Source organism: Chenopodium quinoa, unplaced genomic scaffold (assembly GCF_001683475.1).
Source record: "Chenopodium quinoa cultivar QQ74 unplaced genomic scaffold, ASM168347v1, whole genome shotgun sequence".
Taxonomy (NCBI): Eukaryota; Viridiplantae; Streptophyta; class Magnoliopsida; order Caryophyllales; family Amaranthaceae; genus Chenopodium; species Chenopodium quinoa.
The window spans coordinates 3,611,930-3,626,804 of NW_018743292.1; the positions used below are offsets into that span (position 1 = coordinate 3,611,930).

The following is a 14,875-nucleotide window of genomic DNA, read 5'->3' on the forward strand; positions in this document are numbered from 1 at the left end:
AAATAAATAAATAAATAATCTCAACCAACACGGTGTGAGCTATATCATGGTCGTATGTTATGAAGTCTGCGGTGTACCCAAGCCGTGTTGCCTCTTAGTATTTAATTCTTTGGTGGCTCTTAATGATGTTGAAAATCTTCATGTGCTACACCAACCCCTACCAATTTTAACTTATATTTTTCTCCATATTAAAATTATCTAGACTAAAATAGCTTATAGAATTGTAAACATGCATCTTCCATGGATTTTCCTCTTGCTCTCAATGGGTGCAACCACCTTGATTGTCACCAACGCTTCAATAACGCCAAAAAACATGATTACAGCCGCAAACACCACCAAACCCGGTTGCCAGCAGAAATGCGGCAACCTGACCATCCCATACCCCTTCGGTATTGGTAGCGATTGTTTCCTTCAAGGCTGGTTTGGTATCATATGCAACACCTCTTACAACCCTCCTAAAGTGATCCCTGTGATACCATTTGGTTCTAGAAGGTATACAGACATATTGGATATAACCGAGACCCAGATAATTATCCGGAATACTGAGGTAACTTCACGTTGCTTCGATCCACAGGGGAATGTGAGCTCTGAGGTTTCAGGGTTCTTAGATATGTGGGGTTCTCCCTTTACTGTATCAACAGCAAACAAGCTCACAGTCATTGGCTGTGACGAGTATGCACTGATTGATGGTTCTGGAGAGAATTTACTCTATGAAAAGGGTGGTTGCATTGCTTTGTGCAATTCAGAAGGGGTGACCAAAGGTTCTTGTTTGGGGTCAGGTTGCTGTCAGACGTCTGTGTTAAATGGCTGGCAAGGGTTCTCTATTAAGCTCTTTAGCTTGGAAAACCGCCGTTCATTTACTAATCAGTCGACTTGCAGCTATGCTTTCTTTGCTCGAAATGGAAGCTTTGTATTTGGTGGAGCTTCAGACATGACAAATACTAGTGTTGTTCAAAACAGAATCCTGCAGCAAGCCCCTATTGTGCTTGATTGGATTGTAGAACTTAATACTTCCTGCAAAGAGGCGAAAAAAAACAATTCGACTGCTACACCATATCTTTGTCAGTCCAATACTGAATGTATAGATACAGATCTGGGAGGATATCGCTGCAGCTGCCTCCCTGGCTATGAGGGAAATCCTTATCTTCAATCCAGTTGCAAAGGTACAGTCTACAGCATTTTCAGAATTGATGTTTGTGTCCTAATTATTTTGAGTCTTAATATAAAGGGAGAATTTTCAATTTGATTCTAAGTAAAGCACTCCATTTTTGTTGAACTTTCGCACAGACATCAATGAGTGTGCTGCTGGTCCAAATAATCCATGTACCACGGCCTGTGTTAACACCCCAGGGAGTTACAGATGCTTTTGTCCCAGAGGATATTCTGGCGACGGATTAAAATCTGGGATCGGCTGCATAAAGAATTTAGACAAAAGCTCATCCTCCCTCAAGAAAATCACTCTAGGTAATTTATCTGTTAATCTGTGTATGGTTAAAAGATGACTGCAGAACATGTCAAGCGATTATGCCATAGGCATTGAAATTTTTTTTGTTTTTTGTTTTTGATGCAAGGAAAAAATCATTGTGTTTTGTAACGGAGGTAATGATGTAATAATTTTAATCTTTATTTGTGTGAACTACAGGATTAGGAATATCCTTGGGAACAATAATTTTGCTCCTTGTTGGTTGGTGGTTTTCTTCTGTTATCAAAAGGAGAAGGATCGTCAAGCAAAAGGCTGTATACTTCGAGCGGAATGGCGGGTTGCTGTTAAAACAGCAGATGGCTACTGATGAAAGTGTAGTAGCAAGACTAAAGATTTTTACTTCTGACGAATTAGAAAGAGCAACAGACCAGTTTAATGAAGACAGGATAATTGGACAAGGAGGTCAAGGAACAGTTTACAAAGGAATGTTGAGTGAAGGAAAAATTGTTGCTATAAAGAAGGCTAAAGTGGTTGATGAAAGTCAGTTAGGAGGTTTTATCAATGAAGTGGTTATATCATCACAAGTAAACCATAGGAATATAGTGAAGTTACTAGGATGTTGTTTGGAAACTGAAGTTCCGATATTAGTTTACGAGTTTATTCCAAATGGAACTCTCCATCATCATATCCATAACCCGAGTGAAGAGTTTCCTATCACTTGGAGAATGCGATTGCAGATTGCTTCTGATTCTGCAGGAGCACTTGCTTACTTGCATTCATCATCTTCTATTCCTATCCTTCATAGAGATATCAAATCCTCCAACATACTCTTGGATGATAAATACAGGGGCAAGTTGTCAGATTTTGGGACTTCAATGTCGATTTCTATAGACCAAACCCATGTAACCACTCGTGTCATGGGAACCTTTGGTTATTTAGATCCAGAGTACTTTCAATCAAGTCAATTCACTGAAAAGAGTGACGTTTACAGCTTTGGAGTAGTCCTCGTTGAGCTTTTAACAGGACAAAAAGCAATACGTGCTACGTTAAAAGAAGACAGAAGTTTGACATCTTGGTTCCTTTCCCATATGAATGATACTGGTTTGCTCGATATTATCGATTCTCAAGTCCTACAAGAGGGTTCAGAGCAAGAGTTGCACATTATTGCTAATCTCGCAAGGCGGTGTTTAAACTTGGATGGAAAGAAAAGACCAACCATGAAAGAAGTTCTAATAGAGATAGAGGGAGTAATGACACTTCATATCCCCGAAAGAAATCGAAAGAATGGCCTAGAAACCGAGCACACTGGAACAACTAAACATGCATATGATGGGATTTTAAGTTCTAGCTCGTTTTACACAGAGAATAGCTCTTTAAATTCTGCTGAAATGTCACTGTTATTCAATCCTCGATAATGGTAAAATTACATGTCTAATAGACGATGGAATAGCCTTTCAGTTAGTCTAGAATTCAAGGGAAAAAACTATAAACTAGGAAAATCTGGCCGGAAAACAGTTGAAAAGATTTTAACTGAAAAGATCTACGTAATTAACTATTGTTTATCTTCAATTCTAGCTTAGGAATTCTAGTCTCATACTAATTGAATGAAATGAACTCTTAAGTTGTTATGTAATTATTTACCATCTTTACACCATGTGAAATGACCATAACATCTTTGTGAACAAGTCTGTGCAGTGTGCACTGTATTGGGTTAAGCCTACCTTATTAGCAAGTACTCCATATATGAAAATAAAACGAGTTAACTATCGTTGCTATCTAGCTATCCCCCCCCCCCCCCCCTTCAAGCCAGTATAGGTTCAGGATAAAAAATCTGAGTACTAAACTTTACTTTTCTTATAAAACTGTTACTCATTGATTATATATCTTTTTTTTTTTTTTTTTTTTTTTTTTGAGAAAACATTCATTATATATCTAGTATAAGGCTAGAATGATAATCCTAATTTAAGAAACCAACAAGATATTTTAAGAATGTTATTTTACAAAAATTAAATAACTCAAACCTTAGAGAAGACTGTTTTACGTATATTCTCTATCCATAAACAAATTTAATATTTGCTAGTGCACAGCCAATCCTGTGAAAAGTATAGAGTGCTTCAATTGTCTAAAGCGTCATGAAGGCATACTTATCTTTATTCAAATAGATAAAAATAAAATAACCAAGTGGTGCAGTGAAGCTCAGTCTCTGAAAACAGATCACATTATTATAACAATATGGCAAATAAGAACTTCAGGCTGTTTCTTTTATTTCCTTTTCTTTGTGTATTACATGAATTATGAAATTTTCTGTGACCAAGAGCAATTATATTTTGTAAGCAACTCAAGCTCTAAGATAGAAGTATTCTTCGGATGTCAAGTTGCTCTATGAGAGAAGTGTTCTTATTTCAAGTCACGCACGATGTTACCATACACAAATAGTATATGCTAAATCAGGACAATTTCTGCACAATGGACGTTTTCTAACTGAGGTAATTGATTTTATCAATGCAAGTAATAGATTTGTCAATGGAGAACTTGGTAATTGAACTTTGAGGATTGTAAAAATGAGTCTTTCAGTTCCATGGTTTCTCCTCTTCCTCTTGCTGGTCTCAATGAAAGCCATAGCACTAGCCACTCTTGCCAGCAACAACACAGCTATAATACCTAAAAACATGCTCACAGCAAGAAACACCACCAAACAAGGCTGTCAGAGGGAGTGTGGCAATCTAACCATCCCATACCCCTTTGGCATTGGTCCAGAATGCGCACTTGATGCCTGGTTCATGATCAAATGTGACAACACCTACAACCCACCGAAATCCTTCCTTGAGACACCCCCTGATTTAAAAGATAGGGAAATCGTGGAAATAACAGAGACCGAAGTAGTGATTCGGAATAAGATAGCATCCAAGTGCTACAGATCCCAGGTGAATGAGATCCCAGAGAGATTCGGGGACTTAAACATAGTGGGTTCTCCCTTTACTATATCACACACAGCAAACAAGCTCACAGTTATTGGCTGTAATGATTATGCAATGATTGGTGTTTATAGAGGGAATCAGTCTCATGAGACTCCCTTTTATTATGGGGCTGGTTGCATGGCAATGTGTGCTGAGCCAGATAAAACAAATGAGGTGATCCCAGGATCTTGTTCAGGTTTAGGTTGTTGCCAGACATCCGTCCCAGTTGGCTTGCAAAAGTTCAAAATTGATCTTTACAGGTTCTTTGAAAATCCCCATAATAAAACAATTAGTGAACTTCAGCCTTGTACCTACGCTTTCTTTGCTAGAGAGGGTAGCTTCAGTTTTAGCGGGGCTTCAGATTTGACACCAAATGGCACAGTATTCAAGAGAACCATGCAGAGAGTCCCTGTAGTGCTTGATTGGGCTTTTGAACGTAGTGCTTCCTGCAAAGAGGCGAAAAAGAACACTACTACGTATGTTTGTCAGTCAAATAGTGAGTGTGTTGAATCAGATGGGGGAAAGTATCACTGCAGTTGTCGTTCTGGCTACGAGGGCAATCCTTACCTAGAACCAGGTTGCACAGGTTGGTACCCCATACTTTATCAGACTTGCCCTGTTTTCCCTGCTCTTTTTTTGATGGTTACTCAAATTTTAACAACCAAATTGCTTTTTTCCCAGATATTGATGAGTGTGCTGCTGGTTCAAATAGCCCATGTAGCATGGACTGTAAAAATATTCCAGGGAGTTACAGATGTTCTTGCCCAACTGGATATTCTGGTGACGGATTCAAGTCTAGAGCTGGCTGTGTGAAGATTTCAGAAAACAGCTTCAAAGATGTCATAATTGGTAATTTCTGAATTCATCTGACTTTTAAAGAATAAGTCCTTCCTAAATGTTGACACTGTCAAAGTGAAATTTTACTGACAATGCGACATTAAAAAGACATTGAATGATGCTCTAGGGCTGCATAACTAGATTAACTACATTCAAGTTTTTACAAAAGCAAAAGATGATTACAACAAGACAACAAACCAAGATTCTATAATTATTTATCTTCACCTATATTTTTCGTATTTTCCAAAAACTCATAAATTCCATGTAGATAATATGTTAGTATGTTGATTATTGTTTTAACTCCATATTCCAGGACATTCACCACCCACTTCCTAAGAGGATCAATACTGGGTTTTTTTTTCAGGATCAATACTAGTTACAGTCATATAGTTTAGAGATAAAATTATGAACATATTTAAACCTGAAGGTAAAGGGGGAATCCTGAAATTTTTCAATTTTAAACTTAAAATCTACACATTATTTCTAACCAGTGTGGATATAAATATCAAAATTGATCTGACAAAACAAAGCCACCCTAAGTGGCTTCTTACCACAAGCAATTAAAGTCTACTTAGGAACACTCATAATGATTGGTCCTTCAACCAAAGTAACAAAAAACATATTTAAGTGAGACCTTTATCTATCTGGAACGGTGGAAAGTGGATAGAGATTTAACCACTTCAATAAGGAAATATCCGGAACAGTCTTTCTAATCTGACTTCATTCTTCAATCATGTCGGTACAACAACAATGTCAGGCTATGTTCTCTTCACCTAAAGGTGTTTATTTTCACCTAAATTTATTAAAGTTCTGGTCTAGTCTGAACCTGGTGTGTGAGTTTCTGATTTAGTCTAATTTTCATGTTTGGTCTAAGTCTGGTTCTTCATGATTATTTCTACATTGGTCTGATTTTTCTAGTCAAACCTGAATTTTTTCATCTAATTTGATCTAGTTTGATTTTAACAAAGATAAACTACAAGCAATAAGAATAAAGTGAAGAGAACAAAAATCTTAAATCACAAGCATGGGTGACCCAATCAATGAGACAAATGAAGATGTTAAGCTTAATTGCTTAAACATACATAAATGCGTGTTTTTGTAGCTTCCTGGTGAATCCAAATTCTGATTACCTAGAAGTTATAATTTATGTTTTCACTTAGAATGGTGAGGCAACAAATTGAATTGTTTCTCTGTTATGTATTCAAAGAGTAATCAGCTGTAGAAAGATAGGCATACTACTTAAGAACATCTTGTGGGTTTAAATTTAACTAATACGCCCCGAACAAGATTGATTTCTTCTTATGTCTTGTCTATTATTCATTAGAAACATGAAAATGAAGGGATATTAGAATTTTGATACTTTTATTTTCACTAATAGACTTAATAACACTTGTTGGAGAAGGGAAGGAGTAACTTAGCTGTATACAACATTACAGCTACTCGTAAGAATTTTTAGTTTATTTTATAAGATTAGATGCAAATGAATTAGCTCAAGAAATCATAGTTATTGATCATACGTGCATTTTTTGCAACCTATACCACAGGACTTGGCACATCCCTGGGAACAATACTTCTGCTCCTAGCTGGGTGGTTTTTGTATGCAATTACTAAACAAAGAAAACAAATTCTGCAAAAAAGAAAAAACTTGGAGCGTAACAGTGGCATGTTGTTACAGCAACAAATTTCTTGTAGTGAAAGTGTTATAGCAGGGATGAAAATCTTCACTGCTGATGAGTTATACAGAGCTACTGATGGCTTTAACAAGGACAGGATACATGGAAAAGGTGGCCATGGCACTGTGTATAAAGGAATGTTGAGTGAAGGAAAACTTGTTGCCATAAAGAGGACAAACATAGTGAACGAAATAGAGTTACAACAGTTCATCAATGAAATGGTAATCTTATCACGGATTAACCACAGGAATATAGTTCAGTTATTAGGATGTTGTTTGGAAACAGAAGTTCCACTACTAGTTTATGAGTTTATTCAAAATGGAAATCTCTTCCATCATATTCATAATCCAAATGAGGACTTTCCAATCACTTGGAAAATGCGCCTGCAAATTGCTTCTGATTCAGCCGGAGCACTAGCTTATTTGCATTCATCATCTTCTAATCCTATTTTTCACAGAGACATCAAGTCGTCCAATATATTGTTGGATGACAAATACAGGGCAAAAATATCAGATTTTGGGACTTCAATATTAGTCGCTATTGATCAAACCCATGCAACTACTCGTCTTATGGGAACGTTTGGTTATTTGGATCCAGGATACTTTCACTTAGGCCAATATACAGAAAAAAGTGATGTTTATAGTTTTGGAGTGGTTCTTATCGAGCTTTTAACTGCACAAAAGCCTCTACGCACAACTAATGAAGAAGACAGAAGTTTAATTTCATGGTTCCATTCCCACATGAAAAATTTTCAATTGCTGGACATTATAGATCCTCAAATCATAGAGGAGGTTTCAAAGGAAGAGTTCCTTGTTATTGCCAATCTCGCAATGAGGTGTTTAAACTTGGAAGGAAAGAAAAGACCCACCATGAACGAAGTTCAACAAGAAATAGAAGTGGTCAGATCACATCAATTGCCTCAAACAAATACTCCAAAATGGCCAAAGTCCCAAGAAGTGTGGACTGAAATAGTAAAACATGGCCCTTCCCCAGAAAATAGTTCTTCCAGTCCTAGTGAACTGCCTCGGTCATTCAGTCCCAGATGACACTGATATCTTCGACATTTGCTACTTACACTTTCGATTCAAGTTGAAGGAAGTCTTATCATTTATCATTTCTTCTTTAAAATACATGTACTCAATACAGATCAATATGTCTTGCATTCCTATATTGTTCCTCAAATTGTTACGAAATTTGTCAAATAAACTTAAAAACTCATAAAATCAATTGGATGAATTAGAAAAGTGCAAATCTTGTTGAGTATATATATAAGATTCATTTATAAGTAAAACATTTAACAATCTATAAATAGTTCAAAGAAATACAAAAACAACAATGCCAAAAAAGAAATAGAAAAACATGAAACAAGGAAGAAAAAATAATGAAATAATAACATACTAGCATTAATGCAGTGGCATATTCACATACCTCTTTCAGGCATTTCATCAAACAGTTGGCGCGCAGAAGCCAGAAGTTCATGCTATTTTTTTGGCAATTTTATCAAACCTGGAAATCAAGCGACCTTTTGTAATTAGATACGCAACTATAATAGACTAATCAAAGATTAAGTGGAAATACGAAAAGAATTAAGGCAGTATTTTCCGATAATCAACGCAATTGTCAAAGCAACTCACCTATTAAGAAAATGCTAATTTATGTTTCTTTCCATCCCCTTAAATGGAGAGTAATAGATGGTGATTGTGAATTCATAACAATAGAAATATTTACGGAGTACTTTCGACGAATTTGAGGGATTTTTAGTTAACAATCAGGAAGATTTCAATAAGAAATTACACTATTTTCACATTCGGAGTAAAATCTTTTTTTTTTTTTTTTTTTTTTTTTTTTTTTTTTTTGGTTTGGAGAGGCGAGTGGCGAGTGATGAGAATCAATCCGGAGGACTGGGAAGAAAATTATAACTAGGGATGTTAGTGTGACGGGTCAAATAAGAGATCTGCTCCATCCTCGCCCCAATTGGGGCGGAGATGGGTCTTGGTTTGATGGGTGATGGGGCGGGGATGAGGATAAAAACCATACCCGCCATGGGTGATGGGGTGGGGGTGGATATTAGGTTGTACCCGCCCCACTTCTACGCTCCATTCCCACCCGCCCCACTTCGTACCCGCCCAATACCCACATCTATATATTTTTAAAAACAAAATTATATACTTTTATACTATTTTATAAAAAAAAATTATGTAAAATAATGTAGTAAATATAATACTTTGTAATACACTTATTTATAAATAAAAAATGTGTAATATTAATAATAATTTTTTCTTTTTGTAATCTTTATTAATTAAGAAGGATTATGTATTTGGAAGGCGGGGATTAGACGGGTCTTAGGTGGGAATTAGATGGGGGTGGATATCCAAGTGAGGGGCGGGCGCGGGGATGGTTTTGAAGTTGTACCCGCCAAGGCAGGGATGGGATGAATTTTAAACCCGCAGCGGGGATGGGGATGGGTATGGATATGAAAATTTTAGGTAGGGATGGGATGGGATGGGAAGGCCAACATCCGCCCCGTCCCTCCCCGCCCCATTGACATCCCTAATTCTAACCACTTGAGCTATCTTGTGTTAGTGGAGTTCAGTTTTGTTCGCTTCACCTTAGTCTTATTAGTAGTACTCCACTCGTATTACTGAATTTTGTTAAAATCTTCTTAATTCTGTTTGCTTAAAATTTGAAAAATAAATACGGAGTAAATAAATAATGACATTTTATATTTAAAAAAAACCACCTCCAATACACCATTTTTCAAATTAACCGCTTTTTTTTACGAAATTAAAAATACCACCTCAAAACGTAAAATCAGTAGCTATCATCACCGCCTCCTCTATTTCGACCTATTTTCCAACTAAGGATCCACGTGTCACTATCTTATTGGACAAAATTAACAAAATTTAAAAAATAAATTAATTTTTTTTTAATAATAGAGGTGATCAAAGTTAGCCCGTCCCGATTTTGGGCGTGTTTTTTGGCCTGAAATCGGGTTGGGCCCGGTCCGTCCCGAATTTTTTTTTGGGCGGGTTTGAAAATGCGTTTTTATGTATATTTAGTTGATTTTTTAGGCCCAGCATGAAAAGCCCGCACGGCCCGACCATTTTGGGCAGATTTGGGCACAAAAATTCCGCTCGAAGCTTGGCCCGGCCCGATAAGTGGGCATAATTTTTTAGCTCCGGCCCGCCCAATAATCACCTCTATTTAATAATTTTAATATTGATCGCCTGATCGGATACCAAAGTGACCCGACCTAACAAAACCCGACTCACTTACCCCAATTCATACCTACCTAAGGAATACAGCAGCAATTGCGGGAATGTACGTTTGACGTTTTGCCGGGAGAAAAAGGAAAAAGATAAAGAAAAATCAACAGTGATATTGGCGGTTGAATAGGAAAGGGTCAAAGTGTCAAACAACCCACAAATTCAGATTCTGTTTTCATGAGGACGATTTCCGACAAAAAAAACCAGAGCAATTCTAGGGTTTCCGACTTCCACAGAATTTCTTCCCCAATTCAACCTCCTGACTTCTAATTATTTCTGAGCAGAATTCCACGATGAGTATAACTCAATTTGCTATGGTACTCTTTCTCTCTCCTTTTCTTTTCTCTCCATCATCAGTTTTGTGCATATTTTCTTTTGTTTAAGATTTGTTCTAATTTGAATTTGAAATCGGTTGTACTGTTGATAAATTTGTAAATTAGGTATAACAATTTCACTATTATCAATGATTAATGGTAATTCCCTGAATTAGTAACCTTTTTCTTTCGTTGGTAGTTGATTGATTCCTGTTTAGTAGACCTCTTTCAATATATCAATTGGCAAATAATTCCCAAGTTTCCTAGGCTAAAGAATATGAAAGTAAAGATCTTTACCAATTATAGAATTAAGGGAATTTGGTGGCCTTTTTAGTTTGCAATTGCTTTTTTTTTCTCCCCTTTGTGTGCTCAATTGTAAGTCAGCCATTTAGTTGTTGATTGCAGCTCTATTGTTACCCACATATTATTCGTGCATATTTATTTATGATGTCGGTCTGTGCCGAGCTTAGGTTTTAATTGGATTTTTGTTGCTTTGAAGCTTTGAATAGTAGATTGTGAAGTAGATATTATTTTGACCTGTTTAAAGCAAGATTCTAGTTTTTGGACCACATGTTTAAGTTCTAAATTGATGGTTCTGAAGTGAAGTATATGTAAAATGCATTATCTGCGACTAACATCTTAAGTATTAAACATTTAAACTTGTGAAGTCTTTAATAATTTTTATATTCCTTTCAATGATGCTTGCATTTGTTTATGCTGCTTTTCCATCATTTTAATTGTGTCATACTTGCAGGTTGAGGAGCTTGGTTCGCTTATAAAAGATAACTATTCAAGCAGACATCTTGTGCTTGCAGTTGAAGAAGCCTTGGTTAATTACCTTCAGGATGATCGGAGGTTTTTATTTCGAACTTCTTTGTATTGTTTTAGATGGTTTGGTACCAATAGATGGAAGTTTGTGTTACTGGCATCCAGCAGCACTTTTTTCTTTTATATTCCGATTACTGATACTTATGCCACCATTATGCCCTGCTGACCACTTTTCTCAACTTGATTCATGCACTTCTATATGTCATGATAATACTTTGTGTTATAGGCACTGCTGACTTCCATTATTATATGACCTATAAATCTATGCATTTAATCTTTTGAATTTAGTTTACATAATAGCTTTCTGTCTTTTTTCCCCATTTTGGCATGGAATTGCAGGCTTTGCAGCTATTTTCTCAAGTGTATTATCACTTTGAAATAGTTACTTTTAATGCAGTTAAACATCTTTATACTTGGTAAAGGTGCTTGCATACTTTTAAGTTACTAAATTATGAAGTAATCAAAGTTTATGATTTCATTAATGGCCGTGAGGGGTGATTATTTTGTTTGGCATTGGGGAGAAAAGGGATGTGGTTGTGACGTGTATAGCATGTATGGCAGTAGAGGTGTAGGTAGTATATTATCATGATCGGTAATTGGTAATTGGTAATTGGAATGGTATTTTTTACAGTCCAGGTGGAATTCTTGAGCTGGAGCCCATGAGTTCATACAACCGCCTTATCATACATCGTCTTGCTGACATTTTTGGGTATGTTATGAATCTTATTATTTATTAATAATTTTCTCTCTTTTTTTTTTTTTTTGGTCTGGTACTGATGTATTGTTTGGTTTTTCTAGATTTGTTCACGAATCTGTAGGTGAGGGAAATGATCGTCACTTGGTTCTGCAGCAATGCTTGGAGACATCAATGTATGTGATGATCTTTGTTATTTCAAATACTCATTGGGGCTTTTTTTGGCTTTCAATTTCAAGCTGTCTTTTGGTATCACTTTCTCTTGTTGATGTGTGGGATTTATTGTTTAAGAATTACGAGTTGGGATGCTTATCTATTTTAGAGCCTGCATATTCTACACTTGCATTGTAGATCTAAATCTCAAATTGAAATGGTTTGTTGTTATATATCTGCCTTGTTCTGTTGTAGTTAAATGTGAAGTTTAGTTACTATGGATCTTCTATGATGTATACTGATTAAGCTGAAAGAATCTTTGAATTTGCAGACCTTCTATCCTTGTTAGTGATATTCTCTGGCAATATGGGGCATGTGACTCTCCTTCAATGCCTTACCAACTATTGAGAAGAGATGATGAATGCACTGGTAAATTTTCCCCTCCCATTTTTCCTAGAGGTTCATCAATTGATTACTGATAATTATTTTATAACATTACCTTGATCTATAGTATAATTTGCCTATTTGTCTGAGGTCAAAGTCCATCCCTCTCATAAGTCATAGCTACAATTTTATCTGATGGTAATTTCATTTCAGATGATCTTCAGTTATCTTATACTTGAATTTCTGTGACAGGATTTAGCTTATAATCCTATGTTCCTAACAGTTGAACATGATTCATATTATTACTGTTGGTAAATTCAGGTCATTCAATCTTAATGAGTTGAGATCCTGTTTCACTAATCATAGTAATAAAGATAAAAATGTGTGGCTGTTTCTTCACAAGTATTTTAATAAATCTTTGAAAACAGAGAAAGGTAATATGGTTGAACAGTGGTATTATTAAGACTTAGCCTGTTAGCCTTTGCTTGGTTTTTGAGAGAGATAAAGCTTGACTGACTTACCTGATCTTTGGTTGTGTTTTGATGAGTTGAGGGTTGAAACTTCACTTTCCTTTTTGCATGATTGTGTCATAGTTAATGAAGTGATGAGTCGGTGATACAATCTCATCTTCTGTAGTAGAATTGAATAAGATTCTTTGTTTATTTCTATTCAAAATTTAGTCATTTTAGAGCAATTGTATATGGACTGTTTTTTTTGCTTGTTTGTATAGTTGGAGCCTTAGGCCCATAAGCTTCAAGTGTAGCATTGCATGTTTCCTTGACTTTGCATATATACACTCAAATGTGGTTGTTTAGTTAGAGTGCTTTTTTACTCTCTTGTTGCCCTCTGTGCTTAGTGCGCTTTATTTTCTGGCTTTTGTCTTTTAAATAGAATTTTTTTTATGGATCTGTTCACAATTTTAGTATCTGGTTCCATGTAACATATTCAGGAGTGTGGAACATTCTTATCAGATTCTGTATTAAATTCCTTTCCTGTTCATTTTAGTATTGAAGATGAATTTACCCTCTTCCCCAAATTTTGTTGAGAGAGAAGCAGCTTATCTAGCTGCACGTGAACGCATATTTGGTATGGACGAAGTTCAGGCAAAAGAAGCTGCAAGACAAAGGCCAAGAAATGTTCCTGTTGTTGCCCGTCGCATGATTGCCCATGCACTTGGCCAAAGAATTGATCATTGCAATCAGGACCAAGGTTATGATGCTAGACATTCTAATGAGCAAGCCATTGTGGATGACCTTGAAAGAAGTATCAAATATGATTTAAATTTGCACCACAAATCCTCCCCTGACTCCAGTGTTAGCCCTGACAAAATTGTTGAATGCATTAGTGCAGAAGGTTATAACGAAGGTGACTGTTTGCCTGCTGCTCATGGAATCTTACTTCCGGAGGCATCAGATAGGAACTCTTCTGGCAGTGGTCATAGACCTAGTGGAAGGAATGGGTTGGTCATCTCTAAAATGTGTATGAAAGAGGAAAACATGGGAGCTGCAAAAAGAATGTTTGCTCATGCTCTGGGTATACCAGCTTCAAAAGATGGCATTTCTCGGGGAAAGTGAGTTAAAGTTGGTATGGATAAAGAGTTGACGGATATTTGAACAACTATCAAGAGGTATCTCTTGTGCCATTCTCAGTTTCTGTATGAATCAGGAAACTAGAAGAGCTCACAGTTGAAGCCATTGCTCAGATTTGAATGCTTGAGGTATTAAGATCAGGGGATTTCTTTCTCCTTCCTGATGCATAGCAAAAGAGTTGGGCATGGATATAGCAATGGCTATTTGTTGACAGTTTAATCTTTCTTGTTCGCCTCAGGATTGATTTGTTTAGGTCAATGTGCTTTGTTTGTATCAATTGCCAGAGCTGCAAGACTGAAATGGACCTCTAGCTACTCATTCCGAAGGCATTAATGTTTGTTATCCCACCCAGTCTTCTAACATATGCTTAACCCAGGTTTCATTATGATGGTTAACGATTGGGATGAAGTGGAGGCTTTACTGGATGCCTGAGATGTTGCTAAATAATGACTGCTGTATCAAGAATTTAGGACTATTGTTATATTTATGGATGTTTCAGTTAACACTTAAGTCTTCTAATTAGAATAATTGCTTGTGACATAATTAATTATGTACTTTATATATTTAAGTAATATATAAGATAGACGTTATTAATTTTTTTTATCTTATCTTTTTAATACTCAAACTGTCACAACTTTGTGAGTTTAGATCCCTACTGAGTGTTATTGTTTATTATAAATTGGTGCTCGTCAACCAGAGTGAAGATTAATTTTCTATTTGTTTTGTATGCAGCGCAAGTTGGATGGTCTCAAATCCT

General features: G+C 36.2%; 3 protein-coding genes and 1 long non-coding RNA gene across 5 annotated transcripts; 3 read left to right on the forward strand and 1 right to left on the reverse strand.

Moving 5' to 3' along the window:
* The first annotated feature begins 150 nt into the window (after positions 1–150).
* On the forward strand, positions 151–3,332 carry LOC110736454 (wall-associated receptor kinase-like 8). The gene is made up of 3 exons (XM_021916670.1): positions 151–1,163; positions 1,288–1,464; positions 1,643–3,332. The coding sequence occupies exons 1-3, from the start codon at positions 230–232 to the stop codon at positions 2,836–2,838; spliced, it is 2,307 nt and encodes a 768-aa protein (XP_021772362.1). The 5' UTR covers positions 151–229; the 3' UTR covers positions 2,839–3,332.
* Positions 3,333–3,984: 652 nt separating this feature from the next.
* Positions 3,985–8,324, forward strand: LOC110736456 (wall-associated receptor kinase-like 8). Its single transcript, XM_021916673.1, has 3 exons — positions 3,985–4,966; positions 5,062–5,219; positions 6,722–8,324. The coding sequence occupies exons 1-3, from the start codon at positions 3,985–3,987 to the stop codon at positions 7,934–7,936; spliced, it is 2,355 nt and encodes a 784-aa protein (XP_021772365.1). The 3' UTR covers positions 7,937–8,324.
* On the reverse strand, positions 5,029–8,925 carry LOC110736457. Its single transcript, XR_002514242.1, has 3 exons — positions 8,525–8,925; positions 8,319–8,396; positions 5,029–5,185 (listed from the first exon to the last, which is right to left on the reverse strand). It is a non-coding gene; the product is annotated as an uncharacterized LOC110736457 (long non-coding RNA).
* A 1,261-nt stretch (positions 8,926–10,186) lies between these two features.
* Positions 10,187–14,719, forward strand: LOC110736455. Of its 2 annotated transcripts, XM_021916671.1 has the most exons (6): positions 10,187–10,473; positions 11,225–11,325; positions 11,930–12,007; positions 12,097–12,168; positions 12,477–12,574; positions 13,535–14,719. In XM_021916671.1, exons 1-6 carry the CDS (start codon positions 10,450–10,452, stop codon positions 14,101–14,103), a joined length of 942 nt encoding a protein of 313 aa, XP_021772363.1. In that variant the 5' UTR covers positions 10,187–10,449; the 3' UTR covers positions 14,104–14,719. The 2 variants fall into 2 exon arrangements, with proteins under 2 accessions (XP_021772363.1, XP_021772364.1); XM_021916672.1 differs by lacking the exon at positions 10,187–10,473 and having other exon boundaries at positions 11,230–11,325; positions 11,935–12,007.
* Positions 14,720–14,875: the final 156 nt, after the last annotated feature.